The 20,669-nt window shown below is 46.7% G+C and overlaps 1 protein-coding gene across 1 annotated transcript; it reads left to right on the top strand.

Annotated features, from left to right (window-relative positions):
• Positions 1-2,442: 2,442 nt before the first annotated feature.
• Positions 2,443-18,986, top strand: LOC144123155 (E3 ubiquitin-protein ligase Siah1-like). The gene is made up of 4 exons (XM_077656038.1): positions 2,443-2,516; positions 12,202-12,331; positions 14,684-14,787; positions 18,520-18,986. The coding sequence occupies exons 2-4, from the start codon at positions 12,222-12,224 to the stop codon at positions 18,906-18,908; spliced, it is 603 nt and encodes a 200-aa protein (XP_077512164.1). The 5' UTR covers positions 2,443-2,516; positions 12,202-12,221; the 3' UTR covers positions 18,909-18,986.
• The last annotated feature ends 1,683 nt before the right edge of the window (positions 18,987-20,669 follow it).

Here is a 20,669-nt window from a genome sequence, read left to right as displayed (position 1 = left end):
CGATTGTTGTCATACTTTTGAAGCGAAAAGCTTCACTACGCTAGTCAACACCGCGCTTCGCGCGAGCCGGCGTATGTCGGAGCACGAGTGACGTTACGCACGGTGCAGGTGACCCCCGCCGACTCCGTCGCCTGACCTTTCGCTGCTGTTTCTGTCTCTCGCTCCCTAGACCTTACTGCGCAGGCGCCACTAGTAGCACCAAGCCAAAGGTGTTCCGCCGCTGCGCGACTTTCCTCAAAATCCAACTTTCAATTTTCAATTTTCTCTTTCTTCTTTCCCTCCCTCCTTTATCTCTTCCTTTACGGCGCGTTTCGGGTATCCATCGATATATGTGCCACGGTTACTGTGCCATTTCATATCCCCAAAACCCAAACGAAACAAGTTAGCCGACGACGTTTATAGAGTTCATTGCCGTTGACAACTTTGCAAGGGCCGTTCATTTTCTCGAAAGGAAAAGCGCACAACCGGCTCCGTGGGTCAGTGGAGAGCTCAATCTCGCTTTCATGTACGTGGCGTTGGTTCCCAACTGCACAAGCCTGCTTTGATTGCGTTCCGCAGAATGGATAGGCAGCGCGCCCTCCCTGCCACCCTGCGAGGGGGCATGCAGTTAATGGTTGATCGCGAGAGATTCACCAAACGAGCGCTCCGGCCTAGCTATTACTCCAGTGCCGCATGTCAGCCGGAATGCTGTCAGAGCTAATGCACTCAGGCCACATCTCTCTCTCTCTCACCACCGCCACATGTATCAAAGAATGAGGCGTCCGCATATCCAGAGAGCCAGTTATGCGCCTTTACTTTGCTCAAAATCACCGCTGTTTAGAACATTGTCAACACCAACGCCAAACAACACAGTGAACGCCGACATCCTTCGCTTTGTATATCCTCGATTAGCTGAGCTAATACACATTTTCTTTCTTTTCCACTTTCGTCATGCGATTCTGCGTTTACGAACCTTGCCACCTCCCCGATGTACGCGTCACGGGTACGCCTCGCTCAGGGCGGATCGGCGTATATCGAGAATAGGGCCCCTGGTAGAGGCGCTTGGATTGATTTGGATGTAGGACTAACGATTCATGACGCGGGTAATGGCGATGCCAATGGCCGTTAGGCTGCCCAGAGTCAAGAGAGTTCTAATTATTGTTCTGGCGGTGGTGGTAGTGGCTTTATTAAATATAATAGTAAAAAGGAAGGAAAAGATTTTTGCTAGCCCCTGCATCTGCCATCGATACTGAAGCACCTGAGCTGGGGCAGCGGAAATAAAGGACAGCAGGCTGAATGGAGAAATGAAATGAAAGAGGAGAGGGGACAGGAATAGAGGACAGGGGGAGAAGTAATATGTACAAACTATTATCACAATAAGAAATGTGTCCAGGTTGTGCGCGTGATTAGTTCATTTTAGAGGAATTAAATCACACACGCGCACAGCACTGTGTTGGTTACAACTAGAGTGGGGCGTCCAGTTATTAATCGTTCAAGGTAGAACTCGCGGAGCGTTCGGTCACTGCGTGTAACTACCTGACGGAGAACAGACGGGACGTCAAGCCCGTGTGTTCGAGGAATGCACAGAGGCTCACCAAAGTTCGCTCACGAGTGCGCGCACTGCCCTGCGGCCACAATAGCGTCTTGATGGAGTCTGGTAGTATGCCCTGCGCCCTATAGGCCGCGAGCATATCGCGACGAGCATCGGCAAACGCGGGACAGCGAAGGAGCAGATGTTCTAGTGTTTTATTGTTCTAGCTTTGAAATCGCCGCGCTTGTGGCTGTGGGTCTAAATTGAAAAAATTATTCAAATAATCGTGTCGTACATGCATTCGCACACATATAAAATGGGATGAAAGCGTGTAATAGTTGACTGCTTGAAATAATTACTTCCTGAAAATGCAGGACTGCGAACGCAGGAATAAATAAAATCCAAAGGTAACAATTTCAGTTTGTTCATACCCTCAAAAACAAACATATCTGTTTCTGGTAATTTGTTAGCACATTTCCAAAACGTTCAATGGGCTGTAAGAACATCATGCATATTAGAATATCCTCTCCACTTAGCATGCGGAGGATATTTGAGTCCAATAGTCGCCTTAAGATGCAGAGGATATCGATACATGGACAATGGACGTTAAGACCATTTGTTGATATCCTCTTAATATTCAAGGTTTACTGGGATATGGCGTGTGCTCTAATGTTCCGCTTCTCCACCGTGGTGGCCTATTGCAGAACCACGAGCTGCTCCACGAGTTTGTGCTGAGGTACATATGCTGCATCCGCGCATTGCGGTCTACACGCGTTCGTTGGAACGCTACTGAGCGTTCTATGCGACGCCGGTTGCAGCGCTCGCGTTTCAGACCGCGTTGCTGATGGCGTTCGGTGCAACCTTCTCCCCCCTTGCCCGTGCTTATAAAAAGGCCGTGAAGGTAGCGTTTGGTGTTAGTACTGTCCGACCCCTCGATCTGTGTGCGAGCTGTCACAACGTGGCCGAGGATACACGTCATCAATCTCAAGTTCCCTCCTTCTAGAAGGTAAGCTATAATCAACGTAATTTTCATCTTGTGCAAAAAGGCCCTCAGGGTTTTGTGTCAAGAGGTTGTAATAATGTGCGGTAGTAGAGAAGCCGGCACAAGGTGTGCATGTGTTGCACAGGGTCGTCAAACATATTTGCGAATGCGGCCCCGCGTGGCCGCGCTCTGCGGAGCGTCAGAGCATCTAAACAAAGCGGTGCAGGCGCTCAGTGGCCCTGAGGAGTGCTTCGTGTCGTCTGCGACGGTGAAGAAGAGCACTGTGCTTGCATTGCAGTGAAGCGCACCAGACTGTGTGGAGACAGCGTCCGAGCCCACCGACACGGCGTTGAGGGAAAGCGCACCTATCTCATTGCAGCGCGTTGTCTTCGCTTCGGCCTGCAACTCAGTGGCCTGTTTTCTCAGTGCCACGATGCTGGTGAAATATATCTGTTGCTGGAAACTTATAACCCTTTCCTGCTAGTGCAAAAACAGCCGGAGAAATGACATTTTTTTCCTGGGAGTATTTTTTTTGTGTGGGCCTCCGAACTAACCTCCATGATCAAAGAATGAAAATATTTACTTCGTTATGTTCAAACTGAACCCACACATATGTGTGGTCTGGGCTTTTATTAGTACGACTTGCAGTACAGTAAAAGAAATGAGTGCATGCGAATTTGCACCCCCTAAACTCTGGTATGGAAAGCTTTAAAGCAATTGCTATCGCTTGTCAGACAGCGATACAGCGCGTGCGACTTCCTCACAAGTTTCCTGGCAGCCTGCAACACCTAGCATTCTAGATGGTGTCAACCATTTTTTCCAGAAAATGGTCAAAACCATCTGTATGCTTGTCAACTCCAGGAATTAATTGCTGCTACGTACACCTATGGCTTTGTCAGCGTGCGCGTCATCAAGTCAATCTGCGTCACCACTACCAGACCTGCACTGTTTTGGTGATGGACAGATAGGTACTTCACCGATAGCCAGGCGAAAATCCACTAGCTGTATAACCTTATTTTAAACAATATTACCAAGCGCCAATATTGCTCCTCGCAAAAAAAACGACGTCAAAGTGCTAGCGGCTTGCCTTCGATGGCTGCGTTCGGGAGCTACCATGCAGCTTGCGTCCCTGGTCACATCGGCAAAAATAAAAAAAATAATGTGTATTAGCTCACCCAATCCAGGATATACAAAGCGAAAGATGGCAGCGTTCACTGTGTTCATTGGCGTTGGCGTTGACAATGTTCTAGACGGCGATGTCTTTGATGAAAGGAAAGGCACATAGCTGTACCCTGGATATGCGGACGCCACATTCGTGCTTTGAAACATGTGGCGGTGGTGAGAGCGAGCTGTGGCCTGAATACATTAGCACTGACTGCGTTGTGGCTGACATACGGCACTGCAGCAATAGCTAGGCCGCGGCGTTCATTTAGTGATCAATCTCTCGCGATCAGCCATTAACTGCAAGCCTACTCCCAGGGTGGCAGGGAGGGCGCGCTGCCTATCCAATGTGTACGGAACGCAATCAAAGCAGGCTGTTGCAGGTGGACACCAACGCCATGTACATAAAAGCGTGATTGAGGTTTTCACGTACTCACGGTGCCGGTTGTGCGCCAATCCTTTCGTGAAGATTAACGGCCTTTGCATAGTTGTCAACGCCAATGAACGCCATCGGCTCACTTGTTTTGTTTGGTTTTTGAGGCAAGGAAATGGCACAGTAACTGTCTCACATACCTCGGTGCACACCCGAACCGCGCCGTCTCGAGTCCTTCGAATGCATCCATCTGTCTTACGTTCGGGTTCTCCCGGCAGCCATGTTGGTGTCCCGCTGACAGACAGCAACTACTGGTGAGTGAGCTTGACCTGTTTGCCTCGATAACTATTACACATTTCACCCGCAAATTAACAGATCGACTTTCCGCTATAGCGATTGCTGCGAAATCAGTTCCAGGTTTATTTATCGGCTTCTTGTAATTTTTTCCCGCAAAAATAGGAGCCGCAGCCCGCGCGTGTCCCGTCATTGTGCCATTGGCTCGGGTCCTTCAATGCGTCCCTTCCTAGGTTCATATTCTTCCCGCAGGGATGTTAGTCTGCCGCTGATAGACAACTACTACTGGTGAGTGAGCTCGGCCTTGTGTCAAAGCACGAATGAGGAGTCCGTATATCCAGTGAGCCAGTTATGCGCCCTTCCATTCCTCAAAGACATCGCCGTCTAGAACATTGTCAACGCCAATGAACACAGTGAACGCAGACATCTTTCGCTTCGTATATCCTGGATTAGCTGAACTAATCCACATGAATTTTTTACTTTGTTATTTTTTTTAGCTGGAGGAACAGGGTCACTACGTGCCGTGGTGGCCGAAACGCGCAAGGCACGTATGTCGGTGCACGTAACCCTAGGTGCATGGTCTAAATTAATCCGGAGCCTTTCACGTGGATCCTTTGTAGCCCATGTGTCGCTGGGGATGTTAAAACCTTAAAACCCCATGATTGAATTCACAGTGTTTTTCTTTTCCAACGATGTTGTTGCTCTAGGGAACGCTTCCGGTGAGCGTGTTGAGCAAAAGCAACGCGTGCTGTGGATTTTATCGCCGTTTCTCTTGTCTGTTAACCTGATCGTGCTCGGCCAGCGCCTCCTCTGAAAGGATAAAGGAGGCGCTGGTTCGGCGTTTATAGCAGAAGCGCTCAAGATTTGTTCAGTTACAAACGCTTTCCGCTAATGCTTAACGTGTTCTTGAGGAGCGGCCGTTGGAGAAACGCGCCGCTCGAAAAATACACGCGGACGCGGCTCAGCTCATCATATTCGATGACCGCTGTAGAACGCTTAGCATTTATTTTTTATTAGTTTCTAAATTTTGCCACCCGCCGCGGTAGCTCAGTGGTTAAGGCGCGGCTATACTGAGCCGGAGTACCCGGGTTTAAACCCGACCGCGGCGGCCGCATTTCGATATAGGCGAAACGCAAATGCGCCACGTGCTGTGCGATTTCAATGCACTTTAATGATCCCCAGGTGGTTGAAATTATCCCGGAGCCCTCCACCACGACACCTTTCTTCCTTTATTAGTCCCTCCTTTATCCCTTCCATTACGGCGCGGTTCCGGTGTCCACTGAGTTATGAGAGACAGTTACTGCGTCATTTCCTTTCCACAAAAACCAATTTTGAAATTAAATTTTGTCTGCGGATGGCGGGGCACGCAGTAATCAGGCAGTGAGTGGCGAACAACGCAGCGCACATCTAAAGCGCGTTAACCACGAAGGCCTGCGTTCAAAATCTCGTCGTTGGCCCCGAATTATATAATTTGGTCATACTGCACAAGCCGCTGCAAAATAATGGCAACGTATTCCTTGGGTCCGTAGTCTTGGGGTGCCACTTCAAGCTTCGTCGACACAACTCCAGCTGATGTGAGTCCTTAACGTCTATTTCCTTTGTTCGACTGGACTGAGCGTCGCCCTCCAGCAGGAATCAAAATGATTCATTACAGCGATGTTCCGTTTCATGTGGCATGCTCATCGGCATTGTTCTTTTGATGGAGTTTTTTTTTCTTCAAATTTTCATGGTTGCCTTGGCGAGCACAGTTCGTACTCGGTGGTAACCACGGTGCGAAGGCATCACTTCGAAATCGATGAACATCGGGAAGTAGATCCGAATTACAGCATAAATTGAATAATCAAATGAATATATAGAAAGCCTATACTGTCTAGCTACGAGTATTTTGAATGGAAACCTCGAAATTAATGTTGAGTGCTTCATTCCAATAGCTGTCGTCCGTGGACACGTTCTCTTCACTGCGCACAATATGGTGTCTCCTTAGAACGGGCTTGCGATATCCCAGTTCTACAATCCATTCTCATCGACACAAAATACAGCCAAGCGGTCTTAATTCATGGCATAATGAAGGGACAAGTAGAAGGATAGGGCCAAGAACATAGTAGTTTTGTGGGGAACAAAAAATATCTTTAGTGACATGAATCGCAAGTCCACGACAGCGGCGTCCACTTTCCCGACGGGCAGAGAGCGCATTTCGGCAACGGTCAGACACGAGGCCTAACGGAACCAAAAGAGTTTTACGCTTCATAGTAGACTGGGAAGTCAGCGTTCATAAAAACCGTAACTTTTCATTTTTTTTTTCTTCGAGGAATACTCCAGAGTTTTCTGGAAATGTCTCACCACGCGGTAAAACCGAAACTCAACAAGTAGCCGCCACCTGCGTTCATACTGAAGCGGGGCCGGCCTTCTCATTAGTTGGTACCAAACGTCGCTGTAAGGAGGTTCACGACTGCCAGCAGAGCACTAAGGTACACTCCTCATTTATCCCCTAGATGATTAGGGTGGTGTCAATTATTATGCACGAAAAGCTACTCAGCCACCTGTAACGACGACTAACGCAACAAGCCCGGACGCCACAGACGAAGAGCTACGATCACCATACTGAAGCAGATATGTTCCCTATCGTCACATTTCATCATGAGTGCCACCGTTTTCCACGCAGATGGCAAGAGCCAGGGGGGGCAATTTCTGAGTATGTTACAGCTCTGCGGGACTTAGTGAACGCGTGATACTATGCCGCGTCTGACCTTGCGACCAGTTCATTATGGGAGTGGCGTCTTTGAGAGTCCGTGAAACACTATTGGTACCGAGATAATCAGTGATGTTATAGACGGGTGTCCGCATTGCGACGCATAATAAATAGTGGCGGACGCTCCGATGTTTGACTCAGTAGTACAATCTTGTTGAGAGGACATATGCAACGCCGTCCGCATCAGAAGTGCGTCTGGCGACAAGTCAGCAGACATAGTGAAGGCAACAGAACAACTGCAACCAAATCAGTATGTGTGGTTTAGATGGTTTCCATTCTTGATTAAGTTGAGTGGATTGTTTTGCCTTTTTAGGTGTGCACTTTGTAATTGGCCTATATAGGTGTCATGAGACTAAATATGGGTGTCTTCGCCTAATAAGCGTTCTTTCTTCTACCACTCGACCAGTGAGCTTTGTCTCCCTCCCTTTGAGGGCTTAGCCCCCACCACACTTTCTTTTTTTTTCTTCGATAAAAGTTATTCGCTCTCGCCGTCTACAAAGGGGAGACAAAGAAGCGAGCCGGATCATGAGGTGAGCAAGCGAAAAGGTAGTAGTGGAACACGGCAGCATTTCGATGGAAGCCAAACGCTAAGGAGCGCGTGTGCTGTGCAATGTCAGTGCATGTTGAGGATCCCCAGGAGGTTGAAATTATTAAGGAGCCCTCTATTTCGGTACATCTTTCTTCCTTTCTTCTTTCACTCCCTCCTTTATCCCTTCTCTTACGGCGCGGTTCCGGTGTCCACCGAGTTATCAGAGACAGTTACTGCGCCATTTCATTCCACAAAAACCAATTTTCAATTTTTACAACAATAGGAGGATAGCGAGGCTCTCGGGGACTCTTTTCATCATGGCTTGAAGCTCTCTCAGGTTCCTGGAACTTCGCTGTTTAAGTGGTCCTTTCATCGCCCCCCAAATCCCCTTTCTTCACGCTTGAAACTCCTTCGGTCGGCTCGAGAGGGTGAACGCGCCAGCAGAGGGTGCATGGAGGTGCGCTAGGCCGTACCCTTAGGATGTGTCCATCGAGTTGGGGCTTTACTCGCCACAGCTTTGCACTTCGCTCCTTCACGTGCCGACCGAGGAGCGCGCTCTTCGCGATATTTTTCGGGTATAACTAAAGGACTTGTGATACGGCTGCATTGCCAGCTCGCCATCCCTCCACGTTTTCCATGCGAGACAGCACGCGGAATATCCTTGTTTTGAAGCGAAAAGCTTTACTAAGCCCGATTTTTGAGACGCCAGCGGGGCCGCAAACATGACCTTGATTGTAGCTAGAGGTCAAACAAGGAATTTACGCCTGTTTCACGTATCCTGGTGGGCACGCGAACTGCGCCGTAAGCGAAGTAAAATCAAGGTTGGTTTTAAGAAAAGAAAATGACGCCTGCCTCACATTGCGCCACATCTACCCCCCACCAAAACAAAGCGAATTTTTCAATTTGGCTGTCTGAAATTTTCGGCAGGCTTTGGGCGTCGTTTGCAATCGGATTTGGTTCCATATCTCCGCATACAACGAGCACTAATATAGTTGTAAATATCACCGAAGCTATATTAAATATTTATGCTGTCTTGTGTGAGCGCCTTCAATGTCGTTTGGATGAAAAGAAGATGCTTAACAAATAAAAAAATGTGATAACCGCCAATTGCTCGTCCACAAACGTAGCCAGGGAGATGCAGCTTTGCGCTTTCGACCAGGGTTAACCGGACCTGAACTACCAGCATTTTTTTCTTTTCTTGACAGCCCCGTACAAAAGCAGGTCTGTTCGAACTTCGAAAGCAATAACGATCTCGTTTATTGCATACCATCCGCCGAATGTCACGAGATATCTTCTTTACCTCCAGACCTAAAAATGCACGACAGCGAACGACGGAAAACTGAAGATGCTCTCTGGCGGTAAGTGTCGTGCCATACCACGTGGCGTGTTCTGCTATGAAAAGGCGTTGAAAGGCGAAGCAAAATACGGCTAGAGAGTTGAAATTCAAAAAAAAAATTTTCGCCTTAAAATAAAATAACTCGATAAAAATTTCACAAATGAATGGCAATAAACTGTTCTACGTAAACCGCCATCGTTTTTATTTTTACTTACAACTCCTAAGGGTGAAAGTAACGAATGTTTGGCTGAAAACGCACTTTGTGCAACTTTATTATTTTTTTTAATTCGATGTACGCAGTTTAATCCTTGTAACATTTATTACAGATACCAGACATCTAGAGAAATAAAACGGCGGTTTCTGAATTTTCGAGAGCAAGCTGATATTTATAACAAAAAACGACGAAAATGGTGCATTTTTTTACTTCGATTTTTAAATATACCGTATAAACTGCATGTTTTGAATTATATCGAAAGCCAGGATCTGTGCAAATGTCAATGAAAACAATTCTTAAGTGTTTTACAAAAATTTCAATTTTTTAGTAATTATTGAGCAGCGCCTGCTTTGTCGCCTTTTCTAAATATTCACACCGCCCTCACCTCAAGAAATTTTTTTTTTCGGCAAAAGTGTTTCAGAGTTTCATTACGCACATTAGGATAAGTTTCCATGATTTTTTAGAACAAATTGGAGATGGTCGAGCGCAACGTCAGGGATGTTTGGCGTGCAATGACCCCATGCAACTGACGTGGATAGCGGAGAACGACTTCATTTTATGTGCGTGCGGTGTAAGGCGGATGAGATACTTTGCTGCACCTGCTAATCTATGTGGAGACCGATAAAATCAGTGTCATTCTTCTTGACCACAGTTCTCTCATAATGAGTCTCGCGGGAAACTGTTCGCAGACTGCGCCACTCTACATCCATTTTTATTAAAAAACTGATAAACATCATCAACACTTGGCATAAGTTAGAAAGAAATCAGAATATGTTTAACTCATCACGAAATTTTGCTTTATATCGATGTCATTGACTCCAGCATTAAGCGGGCTGTGTGACGATGCATTTGGAAGCTCAAGCGATCACTCACAGGACCCTATTCATAGAGCGTTGTAATAGCCTGCCAGGCTGGTCGCTTTTTCTGGTGCTGGATCCACTCTGATTCCGGATAATATAAAAGAGCGAAGCCAGCAGTCCCCGAAACTGAGGTTGCTGATCGGCGAGAGGGTACTGCATTTCGATGGATGATGCAATGCCGTTATGCCTAAGGGCTGTGCGATGCGCGTGCACGTCAAATACCGCTTGGATAATAATTATCAGAGGCCTATACGCGTCTCACATAGCGAGATTCGCTTTGGTAAGCCTCATAACCGAACATTAGCTTTGGTAAGCCGCATTACTGAACACAACTGCAGATGACGATTCATTCCTTTGCGAAAGGGCCTGAGACGCTATTAGCATTCAAGTTGACATGATTCTGTAGACTCAAATACGTTCGCAGATATTGACATTGAGCTTGCTGCTCTTGCACGTGAAGTCAATAAAAAGACGTCATCTGACCCGAAAGTGGGAGCATTTGCCGAATACATTGAAATGCTTGGGCAGATTACCAGCAAATTATCATCAGCCTGACTACAGAACGAACGCCTTATTACGGGCTGGATTTTATACAACCCGGCCACTGACGTGGCACAGTGATATTGCCGATGAAGGCACGAAGGAGTTGATGATGAAGTTGTAGATATTTCAACTCTCCCCCTCTTACACGTCCAGACGCACAGGTGGCCGCCGCTGTCGGGTTGCTCTTTCTTCTATCTCTAGTCTTGTATTTATCTCTAGGCACATCTATCTGTAATGTGTATCTGTCTCTAGCCTGCACAATAAACCCCCTGGGTGAAACGCAGCACCTTGTGTTTTCAGTTAATACTCGTTACATCGTTTCCAACCCCAAAGACAGTCCCGAATACAGCTACGACTATAAAATATTTCTTGTAAAGGGACTAGATTATGTTTCGTATTAACTTTTTTTATGTATAAATCCTCACAAGCAGCTGAGAAACAACTTCAAAAATATAGGCCGTGGTGCCAAGTCATCTTTTTCTTTGTTACTTATGTAAATGTCTTGAAATGTTGGCGAAGCTGGTTTTTTTGTGAGCTTGTATGTCAAAAATAGTTCTGCATTTACTTCTTCTGACTAGTTTCATCTGCACGTGATGATGTGTAGTGCTTTAGTAAAGGCTAAACATCCGTTCGACTGAAGGTGCTAATATACCAATCCAATCGCATTTTTACCTACGCTGCCCTGCCACAGGGAACGCCAGTAATTGTATTTATTGATAGATGTCAACTGGAAACTGTGCGTGGAAATGTGTTTTTCTTAGTAACGATGGGTTTAATGACCATAAGCAGTAGATACGCAATTATGGCCTCCTTTTCTGATGCCTTTTAAAGTACGGAATCGTGCAGGAGACACTGACTGCCTTTTTCAGTCTTGTAGCAGTGCTTTGAAAGTTGTCAGGTAATGCTCTGCGTTACAAACCAGTGTGGTCTTACTGCTGCTTCTCGGCTGAAAGCATGGCGACGAGAACTACAGCCACTCTGGCCGCCACATAAACAGCATGCATGTTTAGTAAGCATGGCAGGATTGTTCAGCTGGGAAGTGTTGCTGCTTGCATGCTGCAGCGCTATATACAGAGACTGTTCGCTGTCTGTGCAGTGCAGAAACGCAGCCGCACACCCACTTCCAGGCATAGTGATAGCATTAATTTTGCTCGTATACCATGTGCCCTGTCTACTTTTGGTGGCCGCCATTTGTGTGTGTGGAGAAGTACGAGACCCACTGTAACAGGAGACCCACTGAAATGCAGTAGGAGACCCATTGTAACATGCTGAAACGGTTGCTTCTTTTTTACATCATTGCCCGTTTACTTTTGACAAAGACTGTACATGTTGTATGTTTTGGTGGTTGCGCACCGTTGTTATTGCAGGAGAAAAGCAAGTGCTTCGCCGTGACTTGTCACTAGGCATCATTTGTCGGCCATTGGGGTCGGCCATTTTTCGTTTTGTTGTTCTGCCAAATATTGACACTTTCTGACTATCAGTTATTGCGTTTTTCGTTTTTTGTTCTGTTCCTCATGTTAGATGTTCTTTCGTGTACCTTCATGTTCGAAGTTTTACCGCCCCCTATGTAATACCCTCGTGACGAGGGCCGAAAATAAATAAATAAAATAAAATTGTCCCTCTTTTTCTGTATAACTGTTTTCTGTGCAGGCAACATTCCCAACCTGGCCATGGACAAATTGGCAAGAGAGGTCTTTCCTTGCAAATTCTTCCTGAAGGGCTGCGCTGCCCTGCTCTCATACATCGACAAGCCCGAACACGAGCAGGCCTGCGAGTTCAGGTCTGTTTCACGTCCAACTTTTTGTTCTTGTGGCCGCCATTGTTCTCCAGGAGTAGATGTTTGCCTTGACTTGTGCACACATGGTGCAACCAGGTGGCTGGTCAGGGTTCGAGTGGCGGAAACAGCTGCCAGGCTTCACGGCATCTGTTAAAGAGCTCAGGTAGCCAACAGCTGGTAGGCATGCCTTCAGTGGCGTTATTGCTGTGCCCATTGTGCTGGAAGACAAAGCCTGCTACATGCTGCTACATTATGACAAACTACGAGTAATCTGCGCGTAGCCTTTGCCAATGTTCTGTATTTCCTTAAGAACAAACTTATCGGGCGCCACGTGTGACCCTACGTGAACGTACGTACTCATGCTGCATGTCATGCTGGCCAGACCAACAGAGAAGTGAAATAGGCTTGCTGCTCGCAAGAATTTAGTATGGTTATCCTCTGTTGTGGAGGCCGTGCTCAAAATGCGCATTCCAGAGACATGTACAAACAGCGCCGGTCTTGACTTCCACGCTTGGCTGAAGTGGGGAAACAGCACGCTACCGCGGAGTTGTCAGTGGGCGCCGATTCTGGGGTTCGCTTTGTTGCTTTATAAAATAGAGGTGGATAGTCCGGGTAAGTTTTTTCTCACTCACCTCAAACTGTATCCCTGCTGCGTTGTTCTCTTAATCAACGGCACTCAACTTCAGTTTTACATCGGAGCTTCCTTGCCTCACAGGCAGCATCGTGTTAGTAAGAACAACTCCTAATGTGCGCGAAGCCATACGGATGCGACGCTGAATTCGAAACTTTTGAGACTCTAACTGGACTAGATACAGCAGCAGCACACACTTTGTTCTGGTCAATTGTTTAAGGAAATACCCCTAGGTGGAGTAGATTTGTAACTCTGTTCCGAATTCGAGTTATTGATCAATTCTCTCTCGCCCTACCATAGGCTTGCTGTCCCGGTTAGCTCAGTTGGTAGAGCGAATGCTCCGGTGAAATGGTGGCCCCAGGTTCGAATCCTGGACCAGGACAAATTTTTTTAACTATAAGTTCCTGAGAAAGCTGCCTAGCTTTCCTTTGTAGCCGTAAGGCTGCACTTCGGTAGATACCCATGAGTAATTACTGCCTTGCACTTTGTTACGCTGCCAAATTCCGTCCGGAGTTTGCGAAATTATGTGATTCTAGCCGAAGGATAATACCTAAAAATCTTTTAGCATAGCGCAATATACGTTCCACTACTGTTAACAGCATCCACGGTTAGCTATATGCACATGCGCAGATGGCGCTGAGGAACACACACCGACCATTGCACAAACTGTAGTTGGGGCCTCAACTCACCGTCGATTCGGATCACGGTAACGGATTACGCTGTGCTAAAACTAACAACTCGATGCTTCTCTTTTTTAGCCGCCGCGGTGGCTCAGTGGTTATGGCGCTCGGCTGCTGACCTGAAAGACGCGAGCTCGATCTCGGCCGCGGCGGTCGAATTTCGATGGAGGCGAAATTCTAGAGGCCCGTGTACCGTGCGATGGCAGTGCACGTTAAAGAACCCCAGGCGATCGATATTTCCGGGGCCCTTCACTACGGCGTCCCTCATAGCCTGATTCGCTTTGGGGCGTTAAACCCCCTTAAACCTAAACAAGCTTCTTCTCTTGTACAGACCGATTTTCTTTTCAAACACAGATACTGAACGGCGAAAAACTGTGCGTGTTATTTTTCTCTGTACGTGAGTCGCACCGATGCAATAGCTAACAAATAACGCAACTTATACACCAGAAAATTCTGCATATATCTGCACCAAATGGTCAATTTTCTGCTCCAAAAGGCACTTTTGCTTGCTCCAAAAGCTGCTGCAAAGGGACCTCATCCAATCACATCACTCAAATGTATTTTGATTATCCTTCTCTTTTTCAGCCTGGTCAGATGCTAACATGCTAGTAAAATCTGACATCACGAAGCCAGCAATTTGCTTGATGTTTGTAAACCTGCATATGTGTTTTTATATGTTCACAGAGGAGAACGTTTACATTTTCTACTTTGTCAACATTGAGGATTGAGTTTTTTTCATTTTTTGTTTTTGCAAAGTAGGTACAGGTATGTAATTTGAAATGTCAGACTTTTTGAATTCATTAGTGGCCTCATACTATTTCACTGTTGAACACACAAAATAAAATTTGCCTAAAGGCAAGGCACTTCTGTTTCCTTCTCTGCGGAATTCGTTTTATAGCCTGCTTTCTCTGCATCACTATGGCTGAGCTGCATATGACCATGAAGCAGCACATGACGAACCAGTCACAACTTGCAAAGGCTCATCTTTGACATTAAACTGATCCTGTTCTTTCTTCTACTGTTTCTGTGCTTATGCGGACGCAGGCCGTACGTGTGCCCTTTCCCCGGTGGATCATGTAAGTGGCAAGGCTCGCTCGGCCAAGTGACGTCACACCTCGTCCACTGGCACGAGTCCCCGATATGTGAAGGTGAGTGAGTAGAACCAGCTACATTCATCATGCCTGCATGGCTAGAAACTGTTGACTAGGTTTGTCACTTTAGTGGAAATCATCGGCAGCTATGCTCCACGACAACTTTTTCTGGTTGTGGAGTGGGAACCACTGAGCACAAAATTCATTTTCTATTCCTACGGAGCGAAATATAATCCTTGCTTATTGCTCTCCTCTTAAAACACGGTATATAGTGCAATACACTTGTAACGATATTGAGAAAACCGGAAAATCCGATCGTTGTAACCGATTATCGTTTTATCTGGACCAGCAGAAAAAAAGCAAAAGGAACACACCCTTGTATTCGCCCATGCATGTAGACATTGGCCCATGCATGTAGCCACCACCACCTGTGCTCCTGTCAAGGGCGCACAGCGTCTTGGCGCTCTGCCAAGTTCGGTGAGCGAGCCACCTCCACCTCCCCCGAAGCTCCCATCAACAGATAAATAGGCCGCGATGTTATCGGCCTAGAGCATCTTGGCGCGCTGCCAAGGACTGCGATGCGGACTGAGCGAAACGCGGGTACGCGCAAAAGCGAACACTTAAATGAAAGTAAATTCTCAGCCATGTCGGTCATAAACTAGTACGTTTGTGTTAGACGGCTGCTCAGCAGTGGCCAAGCAAGCTGCTCCCTAAAGCAATTGTGACTACGACAGCGCTTGGTACCCAAGGCTGTTTTTAACCCTCCCGCACGGATTTCGCCACGCCGGTTCCTACGGGCAGTTTTTACCTCATTTGCTTCACTGTAGACGATTTTTATCAAGCATTAATTCACACAAATTTTGCCGGTAAACACTATCCGTGCGGCCAGAATCCTATCTTTGTATCCATTATGTCGCCAGTAATTGTATATTTATATAGGTTTATTTTTACACCAGCGCAATGGGAGAATTGATAAATCTAAAGAATTTGATCGCTATAGGTGGTATATCTGAAAAAGGGCGGAAAGTTGGGCGAGGCGGTATCGATTCATGAGAAAAAGAGCGCGAGCACAAGACGATGGATGAGCACAGAACACACACCGCGAGCGCTCGTGCAGTGTGTTCTGTCTTCGTCCATTGTCTTGTGTTCGCGCTACTTTTCTCTTGAAGTGATATATAGTTATATCTGGTATCGTTATAAGTGGATTGCTTTGTATTTTCAATGTTCATTATTTAAGGCTTGCCGTACAAAGGAGTGTAAGGGCCGCACTTTTTTTCCCCAGATTCGAGGGCCAATTTCGAGGCGCGAACCATACACGCGATGTCCAGAACTTTTTTTAAAGTAAAAACACACCACTCGGGGAATGAGCGGCATTTATTATACGTTCAGTCGTCGCTCGCGGAGTCTTCAGACCCTGAGCTGGCGCTGAACTCTGGTGTACGCTCATCCCACGAGAAGTCGCGCAGCATGTCTGTTGTCAACGCGTAGCTGTTTCTTCCATTTAGGGAAACTTGCACGGCTTCCCTCGGAACGTGCATTCTTAGCATTTTGTGTTCCTCAATGCAACCTTTTCATTGCACCATCGTCGGACGCACTTCTCGGCCACGTCAAATTTTCCGCCCGCCTCACGCTTGCCGTCTTCGAGAGCAAATTTCCAGCCGTGTAGCTATTGATGGGCTTGCCTTTTATGTTAAATTGTGACGCTGGGCGGCAGCATGCAAAAGCCACAACTACGTTGAACTAACATGTTACCACAACTCCCGTGCCTTTGGCAACCACAAAAAGCTTGATCTGGTGATACCAATGCCATTGTAGATAGGGGGAGCTCGCGGCCAGAATGCGGGCGGACCGTTCCTCGCAGCCGGAGCTGATCGCGGAAGCCATTGCCTGTGCAATTCAAAGGCTATTTCCGTGTGGGTTGTGAAAAGTTTGGGTGTGGCGCTTACAGGGATATTTTTTTAAAATATTTCCTTCGGGAATACAGGTTCCGGCCTTTACATGCGTTTCTACATTATTTCTTATGCAACTGCCAGCTTTCAATGCTGAAAGCCAAGGAAGAAAGATGTTTTTGATATCTTAGGAATTTTGCTACGCACAATAGTTACAAAAAGCCTCCGTTGATGGCGCCAGCTGCCCCACCGATGATGCTAAAGTTGTGTGGAGGAGAGAACAACGCGCCAGGCAGCTACACGCACCTTTCTGTGGCCGAACTGTTGGATGGAATGACACAGTTCGGATGCTTCACCCCTGTAGCCTGTCCTTCTTTGCCAATAAAAGCTGCCGCCAGGTATAGTCAAACCTCGATGTAACAAACATATTCAATTCTTTCTTTATATATCGGACGCGGTTTTGCCGTAAAACGGATATATCAAGCTGCCGAGTGCTGTTCTATTGCTATTCCTTTTTTCTTTTGCCCACGCGGAAGGAGAGAAAGCTCAGCTCGTATGTAGACTTTTATCAGCGTCACTCACTGTGCTATGCCTAAATAATTTCGGACGCGCATGTCTTGCCACATTGAACGATACAAAAGATAAGAATATAAATTACAAAACCCAGCAGTGGGCTGCACTAAGCGGCGTTCTTGTCGAAGCTTTCTAACGCGTGACTGACAGCTCATCGCACGAATGTGCTCGCCTACTGAAATTCCGAATACCGCTGACTTGGCTCTTTCAGCTACCAGTAGCAGACGCCATCAGATCTGTCAGAAGGTGCTCTCCGTCGGTTCATTTTTGTGTTATTGCTCACGTTTGAGCAATTCAAGTCTCATAAGAAGCGCTGGAAAGGGCTTTCGTTCGACAGTCGACGGGTGGCTGTCCCAAGATGATCTTCGATTGTCGCCTCCCTAAATCCACATCTCTACCCTACGAGAAACGCCATTGAGGAGAGTATATTGGTTTAGGGAACATCGGCTATACAAACCTACTACCGAATAAAGAGGCGATTTTATTACTTTTCTTCATGATAGAAAAGCGCCCAGCGTGGTCTCTATTCAGCACACGAAATCGTGCTCATTAAAAAGGAAATGTCATTGCTACGGCTTTGAGATCGTTTTATTATTTAGACGTCCCGGGCAATTAAAAATGACTGATGAAAAATCTGGACATAATGCAAAATTAACTGCGCGTTTATGCAAACTTTTTCATTTGACTCTCTTAAGTTCGGCGCTATCCACAGAAAAAAAAAAAACTACTGTTCAAAAGACAAAGCGGGCGAGCCCGCCTTTATGTTCTCTTTTTGTATTTGCCTAGACATTATTATTCAGGGTCACAGCGGTTTTAGCGCCCTTGCTCGCCGCTTTTTTACTCGCGAAGCCTGAGATAGGCGAAGTTTAACACCACCGTACCGTAAACACGGCAACTGCTGCCGTACGCAAATTGTGGCTGGGCAACGTCAACGCTTTGCTGAATTCACCGGACGGCTGTCTAACTACGCTACCACTGTCTACTATCCGCACTAGGTGAACAATTTACGATTGCTCAGGGAACGGGCCCGGGCTGGCCCCAGCCTGGTGACCCGGGCCTAGGCTCAGTAAAGTGTTAATGTAGCGGGCCCGTCCTGGGCCCGGGCTTGATGCCACGGGCTCGGGTAGGGCTCAAGCTTTGAGTCGCGACCTCGGGCCTCGCAATGTGGCCCGTGCAGTGCTCTAATGTGGACATTGACAAATGTCTTGCTCTAGAAGTTGGGCTTCAGTCTGTGAACACCCATAAGATCTGAAGCGTGTGCTAGCAAGTCAGAAATTAAGAGAATATGATGCACCACAATGTGTTCTCCTGTCCATCTTTCTGCCAGGTGAGCACATTGTGCTCCAGGCGACAGACATCAACGTGCCGGACGCCCTCAACTGGGTAATGGTACAGTCTTGCTTTGGCCACCACTTCATGGTGGTGCTGAAGAAGCAGGAGAAGTACGACGGCTACCAGCAGTTCTTCGCCATGGTCCAGCTCATGGGGTCCCAAGCACAGGCAGACAAATTCATCTACCGGCTCGAGCTCAACGGCCACAAACGGCGGCTCACCTGGGAGGCCCCGCCACACATCATCCGAACGGATGTCCAGGCTGTCATCGTGAACAGCGACTGCCTCGTCTTTGACAGCAGCATGGCCCAGCTTTTCGCCTACAGCGGAAACCTGGTCATCGAAGTGACCATCTCCTTGTCTGTACAAAATCACACTGAATGATACAGGCGCCACGATGAAAAGAAAGAGGAAGTAACAAATTATGAAGTCAGACGACATGTCAGACATTGTTTAAATCTATCAGGGTCAAGCTTGATTACATTTTCAGAAATCTCTTTCCAGTCGCCAATTGCGGCTGTTAAAAAAATATCCGTTAAATGCATTAGTAGATCCATGTAAGCGCCGGATGGTGTTCAAGTTGAACAGACAAGATGATGTGTGAACTGGTGGCACTACAGTAGAGAATCATGGAGATTTGCGCAGTCTGGTAATGTTTATGGAACAGACAAAGGCAGGAAATTATGCATCTTAGGGCTAGTGGGCTGATACCGAGAGATGTCTTAATACTGCTGATGCTGTAGCGAAAGTCATAATTTGAAAACATAAAACAGACAGCGGGTATCTGTATGGATTCAAATTCGTTAACTAGGTGCGCCTGATGAGGGGACGAAATTGCCGATGCGTATTCGAGCTTCGGGAGAATGACAGTTTCGTACGCAAGTTTACCAATGGATGGGGTGATAGTGAAAGTGACCTTCTAATGAAGCCCAGCGTTCTTGAAGTGTCAGCAGCTAGCGTGTAAAATGCACATTCCATGTTAACTAATCAGCACGTCGCCTGGACTCAAGTTGTGATATGATAGTTGAGTTGAGGGAATATGCATTGGAAATGTTGGAACCTTTACGTGAGACGTGCGGCAATTTGCATTTAGTTATGCTCTGTTTCATCATCCAATCTGAGCACCAATTTTCAATTCTGCGTAAATCGTTTTAAAGGGTTAGCTGGTGAACGTGAGAAGAAATGCGGCACTATAGCATGCAGCTTTCGGCGAACAGACGACTGGATGATGCTATGCCAGAAGGGAGGTCATTTACTAAGATTAGGAAAAGCAACGGCCCGAGATTATTTGGTGAGTGGCGGAATGATACCCTTGGATGACTGTGTATTGAAAGTAGCTTGTGAGGAAACAGTTAATCCAGGATAAAATCAGCGGACCAATACACAGACATTTAAATAATACACAGGCAATTTAAATATTATTCTTTTGTGGAGGACGTGATCGAATGCTTTGGAGAAATCGAGAAAAATGACGCCATGCTGGAAAGACGAGTCAAGGTTAAAGCGAAGGTCAGAAGTGAATTTAATAAGTTGGGTCTCGCATAAAAGGCCAGGATTGAAACCATGCTGACTCGTTAAAAAACTATCAAGGTGGCTTGCAACTTCGGAGTAAATGACGTGTTCCATGATCTTACAGACAAGTTAATGAATCAGAGTGATGATTGGATGGATTGGAGCGGTTTCCTGATTAGAACACTGAGCCTACACTGCCTATTTTCCAGTAATCCGGAAACGAACTGCTAGCCAAGGACAGGGTGGATATGATCTTTAAGATAAGGCTTGAAATAATATTAGTGGACTGAAGTACCTTTGCAGGGATATTGTCGGGGCCAGGGCTTCTTGAGAGTTTAAGGTTCTAAATGGGTTTTACGACTGCTTCAGAACTGATGTGAATGGCGGGGCATCTGGACATGTTTACAGGAGGTAGGGTATGTGTGCTCAAGGCTGGTACACATGTGAAAATAGAATAAAAATATGAATTCATGACATCAGAACGCTGATCAGTCGGCACAGGGGACCTGCCCAAATTAAATAAGTAAATGTGGCTTTTACTTCGCGAGGAGTAAATATATTCTAAAATTTTTGGGGGTTGGTGCGGAGGATGCAGAGTAGGTCCTGCTGAGGAAACTTTTTCTTTGAGCGTCT

This window comes from Amblyomma americanum, chromosome 3 (genome assembly GCF_052857255.1).
Source record: "Amblyomma americanum isolate KBUSLIRL-KWMA chromosome 3, ASM5285725v1, whole genome shotgun sequence".
NCBI classification, from domain to species: domain Eukaryota; kingdom Metazoa; phylum Arthropoda; class Arachnida; order Ixodida; family Ixodidae; genus Amblyomma; species Amblyomma americanum.
The sequence above is the reverse complement of the archived record's forward strand: the minus strand, read 5'-3'. Positions and strand labels throughout refer to the sequence as shown.

Excerpts from the sequence above, each read along its gene's own strand:
- LOC144123155 (XM_077656038.1), top strand. The coding sequence starts at position 12,222 with ATGGACAAATTGGCAAGAGAGGTCTTTCCTTGCAAATTCTTCCTGAAG. Across the intron at positions 12,332-14,683 it reads GAGCAGGCCTGCGAGTTCAG|GCCGTACGTGTGCCCTTTCC; the intron begins GTCTGTTTCACG and ends ATGCGGACGCAG. Across the intron at positions 14,788-18,519 it reads CGAGTCCCCGATATGTGAAG|GTGAGCACATTGTGCTCCAG; the intron begins GTGAGTGAGTAG and ends TCTTTCTGCCAG.